We start from the raw sequence: 26,448 nt of genomic DNA on the forward strand, positions 1-26,448 counted from the left end.
ATTCCCAACTGGTTTCTTGGATTACTGTTTACTAACAGATTATCTTGGTTTTTTTATTGTATTTTATTTATTTATTTGTATACAGAGACAATGGGCACACCAAGGCCTCTTGTCACTGCAAATGAACTCCAGGCACATGTGCCTGACTTGACATGGTACTGAGGAATAGAAACCAGGGCATTAGGCTTAGCAAGCAAGTGCCTTCAACCACTGGGCCATCTGTCCAGCACAAATGATCTTGTTATTGTTGAGTTTACCCATGCTTATTTGAAAAGTTACCAAGTTAGCGCAGTTGGCAAGCACATACTTCTCTGATGGGTTACACTGAGACTTGCAGTGAGGAATAGAATAATGTGTTACCAACTGTGGTAAGTATATCATACTTGCCATACAGTATATGGTCTGTCAGCTTCTAAATCAGGAAGAAGTACTTCAGGAACTGCCAGAGAAGAGCTAAATAGTTGTCTTCCAGAAGGTTTCTGCATTAGGTGCTTTCTTATTACTGTGAACAAATAAAGCAACTTCTGGAAGAAAAAGGTTTAGTTTGTGTTTACAGCTTCAGAGAGTTTTATCCATGTTGACAGGAAAGGCATGGCTACAAGGGCATGAAAACAATCTACATTGCCAGACAAAATCAGAGAATAAACTCGAGCCTGGATATAAAACCTCACAGTGAGTCATTTCCTTCAGCAAGGCTCTAGCTCTTGAAGGTTGCACAACCTTTTCAAACAGTGCCTGGTGACCAAATATTGTACTCAAAAGATATAAATCTATGGGGTGAGGATATTTTACATTCTGCCATGGGAAACTTTTCCACTGGGGATATGCAAACACACATCTTCATCCAAAATAGGGCTCAGATGGCAGAATAATATCAGTTCAGTAAATCAATGAGTTTATTGGAGGGAGTCACTTGAGCATAGAGAGGGGTTACTTATAGGAATGTAGGGCCTCCAAAGTAGCCACTTTGATGGAGTTTCCTATGTCAAATTATTCCTTGGATGCTCCTCCCTCAGCCTCAGGGTGAGGGCTTACTTATAGAGCATGAAGACCCCAAAGCAGCACTTCCATGAGCTCACTATATTACCCCCACATATGCTCACTATATTGGGATTACCCCCACGTATGTTCCTCTCTCAGTGTTGGCATGAAGGCTTATTTACAGAGCATGAGACTCCAGAGGCACTACCTCAGTCAAGCTCTCTGTATCAGGATTCTCCCTGAGGATGCTCTTCCCTCATCCTTGGAGTGAAGGCTAACTTACAGAGCATGGAGACTCCAAATAAACCGTTTAGATATAGCTCATTATTCCTATATCTCTTACTCTGTAAACTCTTATCTGACCCTGAGGTCATGAGATTTTGTGTGTAATTGTATACAGTTGCTGCAGGAGGCTTCTAAATCTCAGGTGGGGGTCTGATAATCCTCCCTACACCTTCTCTTGTGAGGTGATCTGTCTGCTTTTGATAAAGCTAGCAATAGTTGTTTGCACCTTTCAATGTGCCAGATATATGCCACACGAACAATTCAAAGCACAATATTCCGTTCTGACCCCCATAGGCTCTATAGCTATCTCATAATGCAAGTATATTACATCCACTTTCAGAAGTTCCTACTGTCTTTAGAAGTCGTAGCACTCTTCAGAAGTTCAAAGTCTCTTCTGGGAATCAAAGCAGTCTCTTAACTGTGGACTCTGTAAAATCGAAAAGGAAATTATAGGCTGGAGAGTTGGCTTAGTCATTAAGGCATTTGCCTGCAAAACCAAAGAATCCGCTTCAACTCTCCAGGACCCTCGTAAGCCAGATGCACAAGGTGGTACATGCATCTGGAGTTCTTTTGCAGTTGGCTGGAGGCCATTCTCACACCCATATTCTCTCTCTCTCTCTCTCTCTCTAAAACAAATAAAAATAAAGGAAATTACATAATTCCAACATATAATGGACCAGAGCTAATGTTTGCATTCCAAATCCTGCAGCTCCATGAATGGTATTGGACACGTGATGAAATCATCTGGACTAAAAGCCTCCATCCCTCTAGCTCTATTGCTTGTAGTACATACAGCCTCTCCCATGGACTGGCTCAGCTTTGAGCCTACAGCTTTCCTTGTTGCTCATGCCATGGTCCTGGTGACTATAACATCCTGGGGTCTCCATGGCAGCCTAGGCTGATCTTTACTGCTTCACACAGTGGCCTCTCCGGGCCTCTTTGCAGGCATTCGTACCTTGCCTCATATTGTAATTTCAGCCATTCTCTGAAAGTATGGAACAAGATGTGGTGACTCCCCCTCAGTCCTCTATCTTTCATGCTAAAAGAAGTAATATGTGGATGATTCCGCCAAGTTCTGCTGCTAGCTCAGATTAGAGCCTTGCAGACTCCTTGGGTATCAGCTGTAGTGGCCTTTGCATGCCCAGGTTACTGAATCTCACTTCCTAGGCAGCTGTTGCCGAGCCAAGACCTCTTTCAGCATTCTCCCTTTAAGTTTCTTCTTCCTCAAAAGAATTTCTACTCTTACAAGCTAGAGTTTCAAATATGTGGGGTTTGCCCTTAGAGCATCTTTCTTGTTGTCCCAGATCAAAGAAGATGGCTTTTCTTTAACAATTACAGACCAGTAAGCTATAGTCTCCTTGCCTGGAACTTTATAAGCTTGCTCACACTTTTTAAAATTTTTTATTTTGATGCAGGGTCTACTTTAGCCCAGGCTGGCCTGTAACTCATTCTGTGACGCAGGCTGTCCTGGAACTCCCTGCACTTATCCTACCTCTGCCTCCAAAGTGCATTACAGGTGTGCACACCATGCCTGGCTTTTATCTTCATTGATAAAGTTCACATTTTTCATCTCTTTGTTCAGCTTGCTCTCTTTTATTGTAGATCTGAATATGAGCAGTGGACAAAAACAATGCCCATTCCACTACCAAACACATTAGCCCATTATGCTTAAATTCAACTTTCCTCAAGTACTCAGGACATGGAAAAATATAGCAAGTTTCCTTGCCAGAATATTTTATGAAATGCTTCTAACCCAGTTCCCAGTTCTTCTCTGAAACCTCATAAACACAGCCTCTATAATCCACATTGCTCTCAGACTAGTAGTCTTCCAGACTCTTGCCAGAATGTCCTGTTAAGTTCTGTGTATAGCACTATAGGGCTTCTCTAGTCCAAAGTTCCAAACTCTTCTAAGTCTTTCCCACAAACAAGCTTCAAAAGCTTACAAACATCATAGCTAGGTTTATTATAGTGACAGCTCCACTTCTCAGTACCAATTTTCTGTATTGGTTACTTTCTCTTTACTGTGAACCTTCTAGAAGCCACTTGTGGAACAAAAAGGCTTATTTTATTTTCCACTTAGAGTACCAGAAGGTAAAGTCCATACAGGTGGTGAAGGCATGGCTGCAAGGAGCATGAAGCCAGTCATCACATTGGCAGATGAGAAAATTCAAATTTGCAATTTTTTTTCTGAATTTGGAATATGTACATAGACTTTACCTGTTGAATATTCCTAGTCCAAGCATCTAAAACCTGAAATGCTCTAGAATCACCAGAATAATATATTATTTAAATAATTTTTAGTGAAATTGAGATTTTGTAGTTGTTCTAATGATTTTTTAAAATATTTTTTGTTCATTTTTTTATTTATTTACTTGAGAGAGAGGGAGAGAAAGAGATAGAGAATGGGCGTGCCAGTGCTTCCAGCCACTGCTAATGAACTCCAGACGCGTGCGCCCTCTTGTGCATCTGGCTAACGTGGGTCCTGGGGAATCGAGCCTCGAACCGGGGTCCTTAGGCTTCACAGGCAAGTGCTTAACCGCTAAGCCATCTCTCCAGCCCATCTATTGATTTCTTACTAGTACTTTATTTTAAACTATTATTTCAGCTTTGATACAGCATTATATGCTATGTCAAATAATGTAAATTAAAATGTTTAACAATATTTTCTATGCCATAAGATACCACATGGCACCATCTCCCTCTGTGTTATCATTTGCTTACTTTCAAGGGGATGATGTGCCATAAATCATTGGAATCTTGTCAGGTAGGCTCCTTACACTAGTATCATTTTTTCAGTGTCCCTGTTTTATTAATATACATTCTGCTTTTTTTTATTGACAACTTCCATGACTGTAAATAATATCCCATGGTAATTCCCTCCGTACCCCCACTTACCCTTTGAAACACCACTCTCCATCATATCCCCTCCCCCTCTCAATCAGTGTCTCTTTTATTTTGATGTCATGATCTTTTCCTCATATTATGATGGTCTTATGAAGGTAGTGTCAGGCACTGTGAGGTCATTGATATCCAGGACATTTTGTGTCTGGAGAAGTACGTTGTAAGCAGTCCTATCCTTCCTTTGGCTCTTACATTCGTTCCACTACCTCTTCCACAATGGACCCTGAACCATGAAAGATGTGATAGAGATATTGCAGTGCTGAGCATTCTGTCACTTCTTAACACCATGGTGCCTTCTGAGTCATCCCAATGTACATGCTACTTTCAGTGGAATCATTTATTTATTTACTTTACAGAAGAAAAAAAAAACTTGAATTGTTATTTATTTGCGACAGAGTGAGTTTGAGTGAGAGTGTATGGGCATGCCAGAGCGCCCTGCCACCACAATTGAACTCCAGATGCGTATGCAATGTTATGCATCTGGCTTTATGTGGGTACTGGGGATTCGAACCCAGACTTGCTGGCTTTGCAAGCAAATGTACCTCGGTATTGTTTATTCGCATTATGTTAGAAATAATTAGAAATTTAAATTGCAATAAAAGATAAAATCTCAGAAGTACATAAAGCTGATTAAGCATTCCTGATCTGAAATAAAAAACCTGAAATGTTTTGATTATATAAATTTTGAATTTTGAGAATTTCAGGTTTTGTATTTTGGCATTATGGATACTCAACAAATAAAGTATATCCAGAAATTCTAAAATTTGGAACTTTGACATCTAAAACCCTTTTCTGGAAGGTCCAGGTCTCTTGGGTAAGATATACTTAGCGTGTAATAACAACAGGACTCAAGAAGTATAAATTATGAATTATTGAGTCTAGGGAGAAATCATAATTCATGAGATTTATTTAGGGAAATTGGTATCTTGGAAAAGGCCGGAGTAGTTACAGGCACCCACGACCTGACATTGAAGCTCCTTCAAATAACAGACCAGAGAAGATTAAGACAGTAAAAGTCAGGGATCAAAGAAAAGTCATACATGCAATTAATGTGAGAAAGTACACCAAAGCATGACAAAGAAGACAAGAAAGTAACCAAGCCCAAGAAAGGGCTCTGCCCTTCCCAGGCAGGCTGCTCTCAGCCAGGCTGGGAAGGAGAGGTGGGTGTTTAGGCCAGGTCACAGGGCCGAAGGAAGGAACTGGCTTGTATGTGTCAAGCCCTTTGTATGGATACAACATCCAATCAGCATGAGTCTCATCATCAGGCTCCAGTGTGTAAGCAGAGACCTGATTGGTTCCGACTCAAGGGCTGACTCAGGAGAGGTCAATATCTAATTAGTTAATGGACTCAGAGCTTACTCAGGAGAGTTCAAGATAAGATTGGTTTATGGACTCAGTGGGCTGACACAGGAGGGGCTAAGATCTAACTGGCTTGTGGACTCTGGAGGGGCCAAGATTGGACTGTTTTGTGGACTTAGGGCTGACCCAGGAGGGGCTAAGATTTGATTGGTTTGTGGACTTGGGGCTGACTCAGGAGCTGAGCTGAGGAAGAAGCAGGAAAATTAGTTGGGCATGCCAGGCAGCCATCTTGGATAAGACAGGATCAGACACAAGTTTTCAGTTTTGCCAGGATGGATAGATGGCAACTCCTTATTTCTTTTTTGGGATTCTGTCCCTAAGTATCTTTGTTAAAAACAAAACAAACAAACAAAACCAAAAAAAAAAACTGCCTTGCTTCTGTTTCTCCACTGGGATAGACATGCCCATGCTTTACAATATTAATTCTTCCAGTGACCTTCTAACAAGAAATTTTGTAGACGTTAAAAAATAAGAACTAAGCTAAGCGAAATTAAGTAGTTTGTCAAAGATTACACAGTACCTAAATTAAGATTTGAATTCAGTCCTTTAAGATTACAAAGCAATTTAAAATTTGGGTTTCTGGGAAAATTACCAATTTGTAAGCATGCATGTTAATGTATCTGTAGAGATAAAGAATGGGGTAAGGGTAAAGAAAAAGATTTTAAAAAAAAATTTTGTCTTGAGTATTTTATTTTTCTTAGAGCTTGGATTTTTTTTAATAAGTTGACCATCTCATACATACATAGAATATATATTGATCTTATTCACCTCCCATTATCCCCTCTTATCCCATTTCCACAGAAGCCCTCCTTCCCAATGAATCGTGAGAGAGAGAGAGAGAGAGAGAGAGAGAGAGAGAGCGTGAGCGTGCGCGCACGCGCGCCCTCGACCCTCCGTTCATCCCACTGAGTTAAATAAAGGTGGTTAACATGAGTATGCGAGGGAGGTTATTTACTGGAGTACAGGAAACTTACCACCAGTAGCTGCTGAAGAACATGAATTCCCCTCCCTTAGCAACCATTAACAGCCAATAGCTACTCTGGGAGGAGTGAGCTTGGGTAAGCCCCAGCCCATCCATGATATAATATTGGCCAACTTAATCTTGTGCAGGATACTACAGCTACTGTGAGTCATTCCACAGCACTCCTCCCAACTTTTTTGACCAGATTTGACACAGTACCAGGTATGGGTTCCCTTTTGTGGAACAGGCCTCAAATTCAATCAGAAAGCATTTGGTTCCTTCCCTAAGAGTCATGCCATCATTGTACTAGTGGTTACATCTTACCTGGTAGGTAGATTGTCAAGCACACAGGACCGACAGCTGTGTATGACTATTGATGATTTTTTCTCTTCTAACAGTCTCATAGCACTACGTGAAAGCTAGTGAACAGGAAGGAAGCTCCCAGCTTGCTTTCTCTTTCCTACAATTGACATGTGACTCTTCAGCAATGGGAACTTAGTATCTGGTTTTGACAGATAACCAAGTGTAGTAGCCTATACTGCTTTAGAGGCCTCTGTGACCTCTTGAGTATATATTTTAAAAGTTGACAGTAGAGTCTTCAAAGAAAACTGAGGTGTACCTTAGTGGTGGAATACTTGTGTAACATACATAAGGCTCTCTCTGGGTTCAATCCCCAACACTATAAAAAGGAAGAAAAAGAGAAACAGGCTGACGGTCTCACTCCCTTCAGTTGTTTGTTCTTTTCCTACTGAGGAAAGAATACATAGAAATAGTTACTTCTCTTTTTATACTTTATCTGTTTGGCTTTATTTTGTTGGTTTTTAAGAAAAAAAGTACAAAGATTTAAGGAAAAAATTTGAATAATTGTCTAGAGGTGTCAAAAGTAGAGTAAACAATTCTTAAAATTTTGTAATAACATTTTTAGATTCCATTTCAAGGACAAATAGTTCTACTTTATTTTGAAGATATCAGCTATATATCTACAGTAAGTAGCTTGACAGTGTTGGTTTCTAAATATAAACCATATTTAAGTTGTTGTTTTACCTTTCAGCTGTTCATTTGGCTAAACCTGATGCAATATATGTCTAATAGGCTCTCAAAAATTTTTGGTGTACTTGGATTTTGAAAACAGCTAAATGAAATTAAATAGTGAGCTCTGATGAGAGAAACTGACATTATTAGTGAGAAAGACCTTAAAATTCTTTTTGAAATGGAGGAAAATTATTCAGGTCCAAATTTGAAAATGATTTGTTGCCAAATGCAGTTTTTAAAACTGTCGGATGGTTTATTAAAAGTAAGTAAACAGTTACCGTAACCTAAATTTTCTCTACCATAAGGTAGCTTAACTAATTCTTTACTATGAGATATCCAACGTGCTTCATTTGGAAAGAAGACATCTCTTGAGGCAGCAGCCTCCATTTTTTCATGAGAAGAGTTTATCACTCAATTTCAAGTTAATATTCTGTTCACCAATTGTATTGACATTTATTTATAATGTTATGCTGTGTAACAAGACTATTATTGTGTTTAGTTGGCCTTGGCAGAATTATATGAAGATGAAGCAAAAGGCAAGTCTAATAGACCTAAAGCCACAGTCTTCAGGAGCCCTCGAACACCACCTCAACGGTAAGCCTTGCTTCAAAAAATATATACCCCTTTTAAATTCACAAAACTCAAATTCTCTTAAATGGCCTTGGGGATTTGTATACATTAAAATTTCTTAAATATTCTTGTATTCCTGAAAATTTTATAGTCAAAATATTTTTTAAAAAGCTTGTAGAAAATTAGTTTAAATACCTGACATTTTAGACATTGTGTGTATAAAATTATGTATTGCTACTTTTTTCTTCAGCACAGTGGTTCAATATATTTTCCCTTAGGATTCATTGAAATCTGAAGGTATAGGCACTCTCCTATATGCAGTTTTGTCAGTTAACGGTTCACATGAGTCTTAAAAGCATCCATAAGGCCTCTGTTGATCTTGGTGCTCCACTTAAGAATCTGGAACTTCTGAAGTCTGTCTGCTTCTGTTGTATGATACTTAGTCTGGTAGGTGATCAGAGTAGTATTTACTATTGCTAAAATTCCTGAATTATAGAAAGAAACAACTGTGGAGTTTTAAAAGATGAGAATCAGGTATTTCATATTACCACACATATTTTCATTAACATTTCTAATACTGAACAGAATACAGAAGCTTAAATTTTCTGATTATCGCTCCTCAAAAAGTATAATTTGGGGACTGGAGAGATGGCTTAGCAGTTAAGGTGCTTGCCCATGAAGAGTAAGGTTCAATTCCCCAATACCCACGTATGCCAGATGCACAAGGTGGTACATGCATCTGAAATTCATTTGCAGTGGCTAGAGGCCCAGTGTACCCATTCTCTTTCTATCTCCCCCCTCAAATAAATCTTAAAAAAAGTTTTTAAAAAGTATAATTTAATGGGGCATGGTGGTACATGCTTTTAGTCCCAACACTTGGAAGGCTGAGGTAGGAGGATCACTGTGAGCTCTAGGCCAGCCTAATACTAATTCCAGGTCAGCCTGGGCTAGAGCAAGACCTTACCTCAAAAAAACAAAACAAAACAAAAAGGTATAATTTTATCAAACTAGAAAAGTTTACTAGAAATTGTAAGGAAAACAAAAATGACATATCTTTCTATAACTGAATGAAAATACTTAAAATTTCTCCCATAACTTTTCATTTTACATATTTTGAAACCCATAGAAAATCAAAAGATTAGTTGTTAAAGTGTCATAACATTATACTTGTAAATGTTCTCTTATAGCCATCATGACACTTCATCTCTAACACTTAAGTGTGCATCCCCTAAGAAAAAACATGCATCACTTTATAGTTCAATAACACAGTATACCTTAGACACTAACAGTGATATCATGATGTCATTTACCATGTCATCTGTAGTCTGCTATTATAGCCTTTGGGGTGACTTTCAGACCCAACAGAGGACTGTGCATTGCATCATATTATTCCTCTGTTAATTTTCTAAATATAGAACAATTCTTTCCATTCTTTGTTTTTAACTCACTAAATAATCTAAAACTTATTACATTGACTTTTTTTGAAGAGTCTACACCAGATGTCTCATATAATTTCCTACACTCTAGATCTTTATTTCCTCGTAATTAGATTTTTGTTAACCAATCTTGTTGAAAGTACGAGATAAGTGATATTGTCTGCTTTTTATTATATCACATCAGGAACCATATAATTTCAAGTTTTTCCACTATTGGTGACATGCTCACTTGGTTAAGGTGCTGACCACCACATCACTCCATTGTAAGGTACAGTTTTTATGTATATCAGCAGGTTGGTATCTTATGTTGGCATGGTTTGAATAGCCTATCCTTTCATTTAATTCTTGTTACATGTATGTGTATATGTATATATGTAATACACTTTTAACTGATTCCATAAATTACAGATTCTCAAATTTTGAAAGTACTTAATACATATTTGTGTGCTCAAGTTTTACTCATTTAGTACTTGGTTTTTGTGTCCCCAGTTTGAATGTATGTAAAATCACGTAATTTTGACCTTAGGGTAGTAAATCAAAAATTTGAGTTCTTACGAGATTAACAGTAATTTTTACATTAAGATTTTCCTCTCTACCTATTCTGGATCATGAGTTTCAAGGTCATTCTGGGCTGCCTAGAAAGTTCAAGCAGCCTAAGCTTCATAGCATAACCCTGTCTTTAGAAACCAAAGGCTGAAGATATAGCTCAGTGGTAGTATTTACCAAGCACGTGTAAGCCCCTTGGCTTCATCCTGAGCACTGAAAACAAAATGATTGAATTTATGTTGTTTGGAAAAATTGTTATTAATAGTTTTAATTGATGATGCTTTTGCTTACTTGTGCTAGGGTTGAACCTATATCTCACTTATATTTTAAGGACTTACTGTCTAAAATTTGACCTCTAGAATTATTTAATATCTAAAGGGATAAGCTTCTTTAAAAGATAAGGATTGAGATTCAAGCTAAAAATAATAAGATACAACATATAACAAATCATTGGTAATTTTTTTTCTAAATACACTTAGTAACACTTAAGTTCAACCTGGCTTTCACATTCAATGTCAGCGTTTGCCCTGTTCATTATATTTCTACTTATTTAGTATAAAGAGCTGCTTATTTCCATGTCTGTCTCCTTGGGCAGTGTCAGAACCAAACCAGTTCTGTGCTCCTTGACATTTTGAAATAAACCAAAAAAAAAAAAAAAAAAAAATCCCCATTGCATTGCCCAGATGAGGCTGAGACTCTCACTATGTAGTTTATGGCTTCAATCTCTGAATCCTCCTGCCTCAGTTTCCAGAGTGTTGGGATTACAGGAGTATACCACCACTCCTGACACTTTGTTAATTTAAGCCAACATATTTTCATATTTTCATTACCTAATGTTGTAGTCCAGTTCTCATTGCTGGTAGCAACCAAGAGCAGCTTCTGGGAAAAAGAGATTTATTTTGGCTTACAGGCTCAAGGGGAAGCTCCACGATGGCAGGGGAAAATGATGGCATGAGCAGAGGGTGGACATCACCCCCTGGCCAACATAAGGTAGGCAATAGCAACAGGAGAGTGTGCCAAACACTGGCATGGGGTAACCAGCTATAACACCCATAAGTCTGTCCCCTACAATACACTCCCTCCAGGAAGCATTAGTTCCCAAATATCCATCAGCTGGGAACCTAGCATTCAGAACACCTAAGTTTATGGGGGACACCTGACTTAAACCACCACACCTAACATACTGGAAATAATGTGATTGGTGATACAGTGTCACAAGCAGAGTGAAAGGACATGTCCTCTACAGATGGATGGTTATTCTGAGTTTAATGAGGTAGTGTATGCATGTACTATGCCTAGCACAGAGTTGGCTATAAGGTTGTTAGAATCTAGGTAAGCACAGAAGTTAGGGACAAATGCCCAGATACAAAGAAGTGTAGAAGTAAATAACATAAAAATAACAGGAATTATCAGAAGGTTATTAGCATGTAGTGTCAACTAAGGTTGGCTTTTAAATACATATATTGCCAGACATAGTGGCTCACCCCTTTAATCCCAGTACTCAGGAGGCTGAAGTAGGAAGATTGACCTGAATTCCTGGCCAGCCTGGGCTACAGAATGAGTTCCAGGTCATTCTGGACTAGAGTGAGATCCTGCCTGAGAGGATGAGAGATCAAGAGATCTCCAGATCAGATAAGTGTAAGTGCAGCCAGGCTAGGCTTCATGTCAACTGTACTGTGTACTCATAGGATGAGTCCTATATTTGACTTAATGCTTTATTATTACTGTTTTTTGAGATCCTTAGTAAATTTTGAGTGAAGGGACTTATATATCATTTTTCAGTGGATCAGTGGGTTCCCCGTTTTATGTATCTGGTCTTGGTTAGAGCCAGAAAGTGTACCACCACCAAAGACAAAGACATGATTTGCTCTTACGTAGAAGTCACTGAGCTGGTGTGGTGGCACATGACTTTAATCCCAGTACTAGGGAGGCAGAGATGGCACGTGTGACTTTTGTTCATTTGCAGGGGCAAGAGAATCTGGCAAACCCATGCATATACATACACATATGTACACACACACATGCGTGCAAATAAATATTTTTTAAACAGTATAGTAATGAAACTTTGGCTCTAAAGATACATCTCACGGGCTGGAGAGATGGCTTAGTGGTTAAGCGCTTGCCTGTGAAGCCTAAGGACCCCGGTTCGAGGCTCGGTTCCCCAGGTCCCACGTTAGCCAGATGCACAAGGGGGCGCACGCATCTGGAGTTCGTTTGCAGAGGCTGGAAGCCCTGGCGCACCCATTCTCTCTCTCTCCCTCTATCTGTCTTTCTCTCTGTGTCTGTTAATAAATAAAAATTAAAAAAAAAGATACATCTCACTTTTTCTCTCTCTGCTTTAGTAGGCTTTACTATTAGGCAAGTCATTTTACTACCCTTGGCCTCTGTTTTCTCACTATTGGGGCTAGTACCATTGATGAGGATTAAATGAACTTATACTTAACCCTGGATAAATGTTAATTATTATATATTTTTGGGTAAACAGGAAAAATTATAACCTTTTAGGAAAAATAAGAAAACATACCAATTAATAGTCATGGGCAAAAAAGGTTAAGGGGGCAAAGAACTTGAAGACAGTTGAGGTAATCTAAAACCCAAGGAATGCAATGTTGGAGTCAGGTGGTAAATATAATGGAAGAGAAAGGTGAAATTGATTATAGAAACTTTGTGGCAAGGGATAAAGGAGTGAATGAGTGAGTGAGTTAGTGGGACAGAGAATCAATCAGGAAAAACTGCTTGTTAATGGGAGGGATCATGTGGAGAACATAGTCTGCCTTTAAACATGATGACGTCATCCATGTAGACTTGTTCAGGGCTTTATTTTTTAAGTACTTACAAACTTTCAAACTTTAATATATAAATAAAACTTTGCCCCAGCCAGCAAGGAGTTGAACAAGGACTCGAGGAGAAGCTAACCTGGGTGAAAGAAGGCAAACAGACACAAGAAAGAGACCATGCTAGGTGTTTGTCACGGCCTCAAGAGTTTATTCTTACATGTACGTTTATATAGGGTTGTAGGGGGAAGGGGACGTGGTCAGGGCAAAGATCACAGAGTTATTGGTTAAACTGCAGTGCCTTTGTTTCTTCATCAGCTACCAGCAGGATGGGGGAGTGTTTAGCCAGGTGTACAATCCCATTGTTTGTGGTAGTTGAATATTAGGTGAGGAAGTAGAAAGTTAACTTGCTATATGGCAGTCTTTGTTTCTGGTAGTTGAGTATTAGGTGAGGAAGTAAAAACTTAACTTGCTATGTGGCAGTCTCTGTTAACATGGCCAAGGTTTGGTTCATAGCTCCCAACATCTCCTCCCTTCTTTTATACAAAAAGGGGGAGGCCCGCTTTGCAGTGGTGGGCATTAACCAACTGGGGGAGTAGGGACCTGACTCCTCCTGTGGGGATGTCTTTTTCCCACAATCTTTGGCCCTTGGTACCTTTTGGGGAGGGGAGGCAGGGCCTATGTGGCCAGAGAGCAAGGCATGGCCTTAGTGATAACAGTTATGGTACCAACCTCCATGTAAGTCAGGTTTTTCTCTCAGGGAATTCAGAAGCAGTCAGAAAGGGATCTTCCCCTGTGGTGCTTTGCCTTGCACCCATGCCGGTGCCCATATCACACTCACTTTATTGTGCGCTGATATGCATAGGTCTGAATCCTATGCAGCTTCTAAAGGAAGGGTAGCTATTTGGCCAAGACAGGTAGACCGCAGCGATAGCAGAGGTGTAGAAGACAGCAGTATAGTAAATAAGTACAGAATGTAAGATAAAGGGAGAGTGACAGCTGCAGGTGGTAGGTCTTCCGTGGCAACGCCTCGATCCGCCAGCTCCAGTCTGTGATAATGGACCTGTAAAGGCTGCACCTTAATGGCTTAACTCTGTTGACATATAAAAGACATGATTTTAATTATAATAACAGGTCCGATTGTGAGTGAGAGGATTAAGATAAGTAGAGGTCCTTCCAGCTTTGTCCTGTTAGGGAAAAAAGGGAGATTTTCTCAAGGACGTGTTTCTTCCCTGGATATGTGAGATGTCACTGGAGGATCATCAGCTTGTTTTACAAGTCTCTCTGGCAGCCATTTTGCAGCATTTTCTTTGGTGTCAGACAAGCATGCAGATCCTTGGCCCCAAATGAGTCTGGACCATTCCATTTTAAAGTTAAAGGATCTTTCCACATGCCTTTGGCAAAGGTATTTCTTGTATTTGTGTGCCAAAAGTGATCAGCAGCTGAATTTCCCTGAGTATCAAGGGTTAAAAAGTTTAGGACAAACAAGGCATGATGAAGGATATTTCTTGGAGAGCCTTTTATGGGATATAAATCCCCCGTTTTTAACTTTTGGAGGGTAAATGGACCCAGAAGAGGGGTCCCTCCTGCCAGAACACACAAATGACCAGGAGAAGAGGCTTTTATAAGAGATAAAAGTGACCCTTTGGCTCAGAATTGTAGCCTCCACAATCTTTAGGGCCTCTAAAATTTACCACAGGTAAACTAAATGTAAAAAGTTGACAATTCTCAGGATAAGGGAAAAAGTAATCTTTTAGGTCAATAATGATTTTGCAGTATCTTGTAGGAATTGCTACTGGAGTGGGGAGGGAGGCCTGGTTGTAGGGCTTTCATAGGTCTTATTAGTTTTTTTAAGGTCCTGGAGCAAATCATTTTCCAGACTTTTTCTTTATAACAAAGATAGGAGTATTCCAAGGAGAGGTGGTAGGTTTAATATGGCCTGCAGCAAGTTGTTCCTGCACTAACATCGTGGCTGTAGCTAATTTTAGAAGTTAAGGGCCATTTATACATTTAAGGTTTTTTTTTTTATCTTTGGTTACACATTTCTCTCTTGAGTGTTTAAGACCATGCAGATAGCCAAAAGTTAATTAAGGATTAATTTTAGAGATCATTAATGGCTCTCCAAACAGACTCTAGGGACACAGGAGTAGCCACATAGTTTACTGGTGTCTTGTCTGTTAGGATGAGGCAGGGCCACGCTGGCCAAGTAATTTTCCCTTCTTTGGGAAGTCAGGAGGGCCAATTGTTCCTCAATTGTGACTCTCCTGTTTCAGACTGTACACCAGTTTTGTTTGGGTCTGCATATCCTCCCTGCTCAGGAAGACAGGTGACTTACCAGGGGGCCAGTGTAGAAGTGTCCCATCATCTCCGGTGGCCTCATGACATGGGAGTACAGGCCAAAATATTGACACTTTTTACTGTAATGATTTTAGGCTTTGGCTTATACTTAGGTGATTAACACAATCAGAAAGGAAGTTACATCAGCCTGGATGTATGTACATATAGAGCACATTTGATTACTGAAATAGATTTAGTTAAAGAATGGCACAAGGGCTTCTAAAATCATTTTGTCCTATCTTTAAAATTTTTGTCGTACTGTGGCAGCATAAGCCGTATATCTGAGGCATAGGAAGTAGGCACATCTCACGTTTTAAATATCTAACATTTATAAATATAGGCAGAACCTGTTACCAATCTTGAAAACAGTACCAATTATTTTATAAACTTAACTAATTTAACCTAGTAATTATCAGAAAAGAACAAGTAAGACAGTATAAGGTCTTAGCACCTGTGTGAAAACATCTTTGATTAGTTCAGATACCTGTGTAGGTACAAATTACCCAGAGAACATTGGAAACAGAACCATGGAGCTTGAATTATGTATGTATGTATGTGTGTATGTGTGTGTGTGTATGTGTATGTGTGTGTATATATATATATAATTTTTTTTCAGATGAGGACCACTGTTTGAGCATGAGGCTGTACCCTAAAATAGGGAATATGTCATAAGAGTTAATTTTGTTATAAGTACTGGACTTAAGATGCAAAAATTGAGACAGTTACTTTATATACAATAGAGTAGAATTTGGTCTTTTCTGAGCCAAAATAGCTATCTAAATATTAATATAACCCTTGCTAAACTTTTTTGAAAGAAAAAACATTATTTGACAAACAATGATTTTGGCTTAAACTTGGTAGCTATTGATTTTATGTACCACAGAAATTTTTATTAACATAAAACAATTATATGTTTTACCCATGACTTAAATTTGATAAAGTTTAAGCAAGCTATCCCAACAAATCCCAGGAAGATGAAAGTTATTATTACTGAAATTAAATCACTTAAACCTAAGTGATTAAACCTAGTTATGACCATTCAATAAAATTAGCATAAATAAGACAGAAGCTATCTGTAAAGTCACAATGTCTCTAGGTATGAGTACTTCACCTTTGGAAATTAACCATTTCTATGTGAGCCTTTATCTTTAGAATAGTTAACACCTTGATGAAAAGAGGAACCTAATTTACTTTACTGAGAGAGTCTTAAAGCCAGTTTTATAACCCTTAAATCATAACAAATTAGCATCAGTGACCTGTTAATGAGTGAGGCCTTATCATAAGACTCAGTTTATCTATTTAACATTTTGTCTAGTGAGAGACTTTATCTAACAGATATGACTTTAGGTGTTCATAAGAGATGAACTAAAGAGAACCACAGTTATATGCTGTATACATTTTTCCTTGTCAGAGACAATTGGCCATTTTTGTCTCTAGTCAGAGTCTGGGGGACACATGGTTAAACTTGCGTGGGGTTTGAGATAAAGGGGGTTCCATCTGTTCTTTTTTTTTTTTTAAGAGTCTAGCTTTCCATGAATTTAAGTATCATATGTTAGAAAGCAAGAGCAAAATGAAATTACAAAGCAGAGAGATAAGCATCCTGACATTTCTTTCCTATTCTGAAATTGTTTGTTTTTACATAGTTAATTTACCCATTTGCAAAACACAAGGTGATAGACTCTTGTCTATGTTTAACCTGGTTAAACTTCCAATTACATCTGTACTTATGACTTTGTGACCCACCTAACATAGGCATCACCTGTGTCTAATGTAAGATGAATTTAGATTAAGATTATGTCCCTATATAAAACTTTTAGAGTATCCTTAAGAGTCTGTAAACAGTTGATGAATCCCTAACTTTAGGTATGGCATTTAGGTTTAGCCTGAAAATTCTTTCCTACATGCGCACATCTTTATCCACATACTTTAACATTCTCAGTACCACTCAAAAAGCATTTTTAATGAGCATTCTATGTCCCAACATCGAAAAATTCTTTCCCAGTTCCTTTAATCAATACATCTCTTCCCATTATTAACCACCTTTCTTAACAGGCTATTATGAGAAGCTACACCAAATTAATCCTGTTATTCACTAACAAGTGAGCAGTCTAACACAATTTTATGTCATTAATATCAATAAAATACTAAACTAAGGCAAATATTGTTGCTCTCTTGAGGCAGGCTGGCCGAGAAGTCAGGTCAGTTACCTCCTCCTTTTAAGTAACAGGACATTACAATTTTTTTTTTTTTAATATCTGACAAATTATAAGTTACCTCTTCCGAGGAAGTTTTGTTGTTTTTAATAATCCTCTACATAAGGTGAAGTTGACCTAGAACAAATATCTGGCAAATTCACTCCTGCAAAAGACATTTAACTTTTTCGTTTTAATTTCTATGCTTAGGTCTTTGATTTCCTTGAAATGGTTCTCTAGAAGAGAAAGGGGTGTCACCTGCATCCATTTCATCTCTTTAATTACAAACAGTCACAAACATGACACAACTAGCAAGCACAGTGAGCACACATAAACACATATACACACACATATAAAAAAGAACATATACTCCTGATAAAATCAAAAAGAACTTGAAGCAATCTCAATTCCTTGTGTTTTTAGAATATCTTTTACTATGGCAATTAGCTCCTTTTTACTCTTTGTTAATTTTTTTTTTCTTTAACGTGTGTGAAGAAGTAAAAACTTAACTTGCTATATGGCAGTCTCTGTTAACATGGCCAAGGTTTGGTTCATAGCTCCCAACAAACTTCAATAAAAGAGAAAAAAAGCCACATGTGGTGGCACTTGCCAGTAATACATAGAAAGTGGAAGCAGGAGGATTAGGAGTTCCTAGCCACAGATACATAGCAAGTTTAAGGTCGGCCTGGACTATTTGAGACCCTGTCTCATACCTATTTCCCCTCAAAAAAAAAAAAAAAAAAAAAAATCCTAAGAGCCAAGCATGATGGTATTTGCCTGTAATAGGCTGAGGCAGGAAAGAGTTTGAAGCAATCTTGGGTTGCGCAGTAAGAGAGAAGATGCTTTTAAAGAGGGCAAAATAAAAATCAGAGAGACATCTTAGCACAAGTAGTAGTTACGAGATGAATAGTAGGTAAATATTTTGTTGATTAAATGTGCTTTAAATAAATGGAAAACAGAAGGCAAGGGTGTAAGTATCTTAATTATGGAAAAGGAGGAGAAAGAAAATTCCGTAACATATAGGAGTGGTTGGAACTTCATTGGGCAAAGAAACAGCCAGTTTTAATATCGTGAAAGTAAATGAAAGGTTGAGTTCACATGTGGTATGAGAAAAAGTAAGGCAAGTGGGGAATATTGTTACTTCACCAATTAACAAATATTGTTGTTGTCCCCCTTCTGAAGTAATAGGTACTATAGTTGAGAAGAATTAGACAAGGTTGAAGATTTACAGTCCTAGATATAAAGAGCTGCTGTTGTTAAGACGATAAAGACTGACAGTAGACCAGTGAATTAGGACAGAGAACTCAGAACTGTAGGCCCTCACAGATGGCTGGCTGATTGATCTGTGACCAAGGTGAAGACTAGTAAACCAAAACAGAATTTAGAGCCTTAGTCCTTCACAGATGGCCAGTCTGTTGGGCTTGCCTCAAAACAAAACAACAACAACAAAAAAAAAAAAAACGGAAAAGAAAAGACAAGAAATGGATGCAGGTAGCAAGGCTAGAGTTGGTGACAGCACCCCTATGGTAGATCTGGAGTGTAAGAAAAAATATGTACATGGAAGATTCGGAGACCAGAGAAAAGAATCATGCATACAATTAAAGTAAGATGTTATCCCAAACTATAAAGCAGAGGCAAGCAGAAAAGGTCCCCTAGACCAAGAAACAGCTTTATGTTCCTCCTCCCACCCCCCACCCCCCCACCCCCCACAGAGGCAAGCCAGACTCAGGTGTATCCTTGTGGCCCAAACCAAGAGAGCTAGTTAGGCAGAGCTGAGCTGAGAGGAGCTAGTCAGTGACAGGAAGGTGACAGTAGCATTTACAGGCAAAGGGAAGACCCAGTTGGTTTGTAGAGGAGGAAAACAGATCCTAGAGCCACCCCATTTGGGCCGTCTGTCCAAGTAGAGCAGTAGACTGCACAACAAGGGGTGCTGTAGATCAGTCTCCATCAGACACAAGTTCTATTTCTGCCAAGACTTCCATTCAGGTTCTGTCTGTGGACTCAATCTCTAACTAAAACTGCCTTTAAAAAGCTAGCTTTCTTGTATCCTCCTTCACTATGGCCATTTTTCTTATAAAGAAGGAGAAGGGATGATCATTTACTTTGCCAGTTTGTAGAACTGGGACAGGAGGGGAAAGAACTCTGCAGAGGCAGCTGCTTTGCCCTGGGGTTATCAAACTGCCCAGGGCCATGTACTCTCAGCTCCTCCTCTCCTGAGCCAGTGCTGGTGTAAGAGCCATCCAGGACCCTATTCATTCCCCTACTTGCTGCGCTGACCTTAGTGTGTGACACATACATGAGTGTGGGAGGAAGGTTTCCTCAGGTTCTATAACCCTGTGGCCCAGTGTACCTCTCCTGAGTCCTAGCGAGGTGACAGACCCTGACCCCACCAGTAGTGGGGTTCTTCTTGTGCCCACTTGTATCCAGAAGCATGTTTTTCTTTTACTGAGTTATGAGCTGTTAGTTTTACATGTGAATGCTGTGTGTGAGCATATGTGTTCATGTTTGATATGTGGTCTGAGTGTGTGCGTGTATACATGTGCTTGTGGAAACAAGAGGTTGATGTCACATGTCTTCCAGGATTGCTTGTCACTTCATTTTCTCACTTTATTCTGGAGCTCACTGATTCAGCTTGTCTAGCTAGCCATCTTGCCCTGGAGTTCTTACCTCTACCTCCCTAGCACTAGGATTAAAGGCTAATGGCCTAGCCACATCTACAGCACAAGTGCTGTATTCACCAAGCCATCTGCTAGCCCTGAGAGCTAACTCTTCCCTGTATCTTCTTCATTTTTCATACAGAGAAAATTTGAAGGTGACCTCCATTTCTACCCATAATGCTGGTGTAATTTTCCTCAATTTTTTTTTGTTCTGTGAGTTAGTTTGGTGTATATTTGGAACTTGGATGGCAGATAGGGGAAATTAAACATCTGAAGTTTGTTTTTTTGTTTTCTGTATTTTGTTTTTTGAGGTAAAGTTTCACTCTAGCCCAGGCTGACCTGGAATTCACTATGTAGTCTCAAGGTGGCCTCGAACTCTTAGCAATCCTCCTACCTCTGCCTCCCGAGTGCACACCATACCTGGCTAAACATCTGAATTTTGATGGCCATCTTATATTGGAAGTACCTATGTGATATCCTGGATTTAAAAAAAAAAAAAAAAAGACTTGAAAGGCTAGAGTAGTCATCTTAGGTGAAGAAAACTTTTATGTTCCACAGGTACATGTATAAAATTACAGTCATGGCAGAATTTACTTACTACGTGGGCAGTACATAGAAAAAGCAGTGTGCTGTAAATTATTTACATTTAACATGGGGGAGGGTTATCATCTAGAAGTGGATAAATATCTGATTATACATTGGCTAAATCTGGAGATCTTCACTGACTAGGTCACCACTGAGTGTGGAGAGAGGTGAGGAAGACTAGCTTCCTATTGTTGACACTGCTTTCCATACCATATCAGAAGAGCCTGACTTGTGGAAAAAGTGCATTTGGTGAGTAGTCATCCAGGACTGGAAGAAAGCCAGAACACCTGTGACCATGCTGGAAGTGCACTATCTCTATTTGATCTTTCCTTAATTCCATTTTTAAAATTAAATGTTTCCATAGAAGTCAATAGTTAAAGTTATTTCAAAGGCTGTAGCATCTTACTTTAAAGTAGTTTATATCTATTATTCTGACTTTTTATTCATGGTATATGATGTTTAAAGGTTTAGTTCAGATGAACATGAGTATGGTGGATTACATATAGTTCGACCTTCAACTGGGAAAATTGTGAATGAACTTTTCAAAGAAGCAAAGGAACATGGGGCCATTCCTCTAAATGAAGCCACAAAATTTTCAAGTGCTGACAAAACTAAGGTCAGTACTGTTTTAAAACTACACTATTTAATTTTTGTTCTCTGTTGTTTTTTATATTATTTACAATATTTCTTTATTTCATTTTTATGAGTATCATTGAAAATTGAGGCAGTTTCTTACATTTCTGGATAATTTTTAATTTTTAAATTTTGAGATAATTATAGATTCACAGGAATTTACAACAGGAATACAAAGGTCTCCTCTTATCAGTTTCTGTAAATGATTTCAACTTACATGATTGTAATACAAGATCAAAGTCAGGAATTTAACACAGATACAATGTATATGTGTTTTATATGACCAACTTTTTCATGATACAGTTCTATAATTTAAAAGCTATCGTTTGTAATAAACCTTGTTACAGTCCCCCACCACCACCTCCTGCTATTGCAAATGTATTCCAGACACATGTACCACTTTGTGCATCTAGCTTTATGTGTATACTGGGGAATTGAACCCAAGCGTGCGGGCTTTGCCAGCAAGCACCTTTAACCACCGGGCCATCTCCCTAGCTGAGATTTTTTAAACTACCACATGGTCTCAGCTATTATGGCTCAGGAGATTTGAGAGGTGCCTAGACATATGTCCACTTGATAACTTTTTTTGTGGTACCAGGGATTGAACATAGTCTCACACATGCTTAGCAAGCACTCTACTACTGAGCTGAATCTCCATTCTGAGACGTATGTCTTTTGGTACAGCCTATCTGTAATTTTGGCATTCAGTGTTAAAGAATCACTATTCTCAACAAAAGTTTTCTTTATTTTTGGGGGGTGGGGTGGGGATAGAGGGCAGTGGTTGGCTTTTTGAGTGGTCTTAGCCCAGGCTGACGTGGAATTCATTATGTAGTCTCATGACTATCCTCCTACCTCTGCCTCCAGAGTGCTGGGATTAAAGGCATGTGACTCCATGCCTGGCTCCATGAACCTTTCCTTCCTTCGTTATTCCCTTCCCTCCCTCCTTCCCTCCCTCCCTCCCTCCCTCCCACCCTCCCTTCCTTCTTCCCTTCATTTCCTTGTTTTTGGTTTTTCAAGGTAGGGACTAACTCTAGCTTAGACTGACCTGGAATTCTAGCCCCAAACCCATGGCGATCCTCCTACCTGTGCCTCCCAAGTGCTGGGATTAAAGGTATATGCTACCATACCTGGCTTCAGTGTACATTTTCTTAATTGTTTGTCAGCAGCTGGAAAATCTGTTAGGTTGTAAAGTGATTTTTAATTCTTACAGGTTCTCTAATTCTCTAAGAAAAGTATGAAATTGATGATTTAATATGTAAAAAAACAAAGCAAAATGGTAATTAAAAGCTCATGATGGTATACATGATGATTTAAAGGGTGACATTTTCCCCTCATAAATTATTCTACCTGGTTACCATGCCGCTAGTGTAGCAACAGTAGAAGTACAAGCATTGCTGACTTAGTTGTAGGTGAAGAAAAGCAGCTTATAAATTATAATTTATATAATATAAATTAGCTTGCTCAAGGAAATATATCCCATTTATAATATTTTTCCTTAGGCAAGTGTAAATAAGTTATGACTTTTATGTATGTGCTGTGTATGTATGTTCATATATGTGTGGGTACACATGTGCATGCAGAGTCTGAAGACAATATTGGGTGTCAATTTTTAGGAATACTGTTCTTTTTTTTTTTTTTTTTTCTTAAGACAGAGTTTCTCACTGGGCTGGAGTTCACCACTTAGCTTAGATTGGCCGGCCAGTGATCCTCCTCTCTCTTCCCCACACCCCCAGCACTAGGATTACAAGCATACAATCTACCTGGTGTTTTATGTGGATTCTGACAATCAAACTCAGGTCCTCATGCTTACAAGAAAAGCATTTTATAAACTCTCCAGCCCTATGAAATGTGATGAAGTTATAATTTATATTATAAAACTTGCCACAAAATTATTAATGATGGCTCTTTTGGAAAATATATGCACTTGAAAATATGTACTTCTTTGCATAAATACATGGTTTAAGATTGACATAAATCATTCAATTCTGAGTTACTAATGTTTGTCTGAAAATAAACTTTTTACTTGAATATACTTCTCTGTAGCATGAGATCTTCATTCTAATATATTTTCTTAGTAAGTATGTGCCTGTTTGGCCAATTATGAGTTACCTAGCTTTAAAATACATAATAACATTTGACCATAAGCCTCAGTGAATGTTTAACATGCTTGCTTTGTATCTCAGTCATTTACAGGAGGAGGATATAAATTGGGCAGTTCCTTTGGTAAGCGGTCTGAATATATCTATGGAGAAAATCAGCTGCAAGATGTAGGTACAACCATCAAAATCAAATGTATAAGTAAAATATCATTTCTTTTTGTTGCTACTTTTTTTTTAATTGTTCATAACGTTGTCTTTTGATTTGGGGAAATTTTCTTTAATTTTTTTTAAATTTTTTATTTATTTATTTGAAAGCGACAGACACAGAGAGAAAGACATAGAGGGAGAGAGAGAGAATGGGCGCGCCAGGGCTTCCAGCCTCTGCAAACGAACTCCAGATGCGTGCGTCCCCTTGTGCATCTGGCTAACGTGGGACCTAGGGAATGGAGCCTCGAACCGGGGTTCTTAGGCTTCACAGGCAAGCGCTTAACCGCTAAGCTATCTCTCCAGCCATGTTGCTAGTTTTTGAGACATGTTAAAGGACCAATGTGAGTTTTCAGTTTTAATTTAATATTTTATTTTAGTTATGTCTTCCACTTAGATTTTCATAACTGTAGAATATATGATTTGCTCTTCAATTGAATATATATTTTTTTTCTTATAAATGGTATGCTATCACAGTAAGCTGAATTGTAACCATAGAGTACATAAGGTCATTCTGTGTTGCTGTTGCCTTTGAAACTTTTATAATAAATTCACTTTAAACTCCTGGATTTTCAGAAGGTAACTAGAAGGCTAGTCTTGTTCCTTCCCATGAATGTTTAAGCTGTAAAGCAATGAAGAGCTTGGGTACAGATGAGGGAGAAGGTGAGAGCCATAGGGTAATAGCAAGATTCTGTCTTCTCATTGCTTTTGTTTTTCTCAGTGAACCCTGAGTACAGCAAGGCCAGCTTCTACCTATGGGACCTTTGGTGTTTGTATCTTTTATCAGTTGGTTAAGCTAAAAATAAATCTGCTAAGCAAACACATGTAATGAGATATTGTTGTACTTACCTTCGCATTGCTAGGACAAAATACCAGACCAAAAGCAGCTGATGAGATGATGCTATATATTTCAGTTTGTAGTCTCAAGGGGAAATTATCATGGCAGGGAAGAGATGATAGAGCAGAGGTTGGACATTATAATCTACCATAGCAGCTGGCAGAAATCAGCAAGATTGAACTAAACTCTGGCAATAGGCAACTGGCTATAACACTCCAAAGCCCACTGCCAGCAGCACACCTCCTCAGCAAGGCTTCACCTCCAAAATTGCCACCAGGTAGATCAAGCATTCAAGCATGAGTTCATGGAGATAATCTGATTCAAACTAACACATCTGTCTTTTAAGTGAATAAGAGAAAAACAGAAGCTCAAGTTAATTATGTTGTATGCTGTGAGGTTCCACACTTGAAACTTAAATATTGAAATGGTTCTTACATTTTTTGTTTCTATGCCTCAAAGGTTCAGATTTTACTTAAACTGTGGAGCAATGGTTTCAGTTTAGATGATGGAGAATTGAGACCTTACAATGACCCAACAAATGCCCAGTTTTTGGAGTCTGTTAAGAGAGGGTAAGATGAATTATTTGTCTTGTATTTGTTACTTTGAGTGGGACTCTTTTTTTTTTTTTTTTCTTTTTAACTACTTTTCATTATCACTCTACTAATTTTCAAGAACTGGTTACATGAAGTGACTGTTGGGGGGATGGGTATTGGTCCCTTTGAAATCTGATGAAATGATAGGGTCAACTCCAAAAGAAACATGTTAATGTAGCAAACCAGTGAGTAGATTAGCATGTAGCTACCCATCCGCTAAGCCACTGTCCTGCTTACTGTTGACAGGGTGACTCTTTGCATGTCTGCCTGAAATCGAACAACTTACATTAGAAATCTTTTAAAGTGGCATTACAGCTGGCAGAAGATTTCAAAAGGTTAGTTTTAAGTCACAGCTTGTGGAAAATAACCAGATATAGAATACTATGACCCATCCAAAGAACATTGTAACCCTTCTGTGCTTTGTGCTAAAGGATGGGAGTCAGATGATATTTCTGAAATAAATCATTTTGCATTATGGTTACACTAGCTGACAATAGAATCTTTCCTAAGTAGAAATGTAACTAAAGGTTTAAGGTTGATAATAAACTCAGAGATTAAATAAGAGGAAGGGACCAGAATAAGTAATACCCTAGAGTAATTGAAGGTCATGAAATGTGGCCAAGGAGAGTAGCTAAAGTGGAATGGGGATACAATCCTTTGGAGTTGAAACAGTCCAGGAACCTTGAAGGAAAAATACTGTAGGAGGTGAGTTAATATACATTTGTCATTTAAATTTTGCACAAATACAAGGATGCCAGGTATTGCAGTCAGGTTCACATTGGTGGCAGAAGTCACCTGATCAAGAGCAGCATTTTGGAAAAAAGGGTTAATTTTGACTTACAGACTCGAGGGGAAGCTCCATGGTGGCAGGGGAAAACGATGGCATGAACAGAGAGAGGGTGAACATCAACCCTTGGCCAATATAAGGTGAACAGTGTCAACAGGAGAGTGTGCCAAAGACTGGCAAGGGAAAACTGGCTGTGATAGCCATAAACTCACCTTCCAACAGTACACTGCCTCTGGAAGGTGTTAATTTCCCAAATCTCCATCAACTGGGAACCTAACATTCAGAACACCCAAGTTTATGGGGGACACCTGAAACAAACCAAGGGGGACACCTGAAACAAACCACCACATTCTGCCCCTGGCCCCGTAAACTGATAACTATCCATGATGTAAAATGCAGTGCGTTCAATCCATCTTTAAAAGTCCCCATAGTTTTATCAATCCTAATAATGTTCAAACATCACCTAATCCAAGGTCTTTTAAATGAGCTGTAACACAAAAATTCCTTCCCACTAAACCCCATAATGACACAGAATAAACACACTGCAAAAGATGGCATTGGGTATAGCAAAGAAGTATTCAACCAATACAAGATTTAAACAGGGCAGACATCAAATTCTGTAGCTCTAAGTCTAACAATAAAATAGTCATTGCCATGTCTCCAAGTCTGATAATTCTA

The 26,448-nt window shown here is 38.6% G+C and overlaps 1 protein-coding gene across 2 annotated transcripts in view; it reads left to right on the top strand.

Moving 5' to 3' along the window:
* The window catches only part of Ubxn2b (UBX domain protein 2B), a 46,952-nt gene that overhangs the window by 1,760 nt on the left and 18,744 nt on the right, over window positions 1-26,448 (top strand). For both annotated transcript variants that reach the window (XM_045144209.1, XM_004653340.2), the window contains exons 2-5: window positions 8,019-8,113; window positions 21,082-21,232; window positions 23,433-23,516; window positions 24,850-24,959. In XM_045144209.1, the coding sequence (XP_045000144.1) occupies window positions 8,019-8,113; window positions 21,082-21,232; window positions 23,433-23,516; window positions 24,850-24,959 (440 nt within the window). The remainder of the gene's footprint in view (window positions 1-8,018; window positions 8,114-21,081; window positions 21,233-23,432; window positions 23,517-24,849; window positions 24,960-26,448) is intronic.

This window comes from Jaculus jaculus, chromosome 2 (assembly GCF_020740685.1).
Source record: "Jaculus jaculus isolate mJacJac1 chromosome 2, mJacJac1.mat.Y.cur, whole genome shotgun sequence".
In the NCBI taxonomy this organism is placed as follows: domain Eukaryota; kingdom Metazoa; phylum Chordata; class Mammalia; order Rodentia; family Dipodidae; genus Jaculus; species Jaculus jaculus.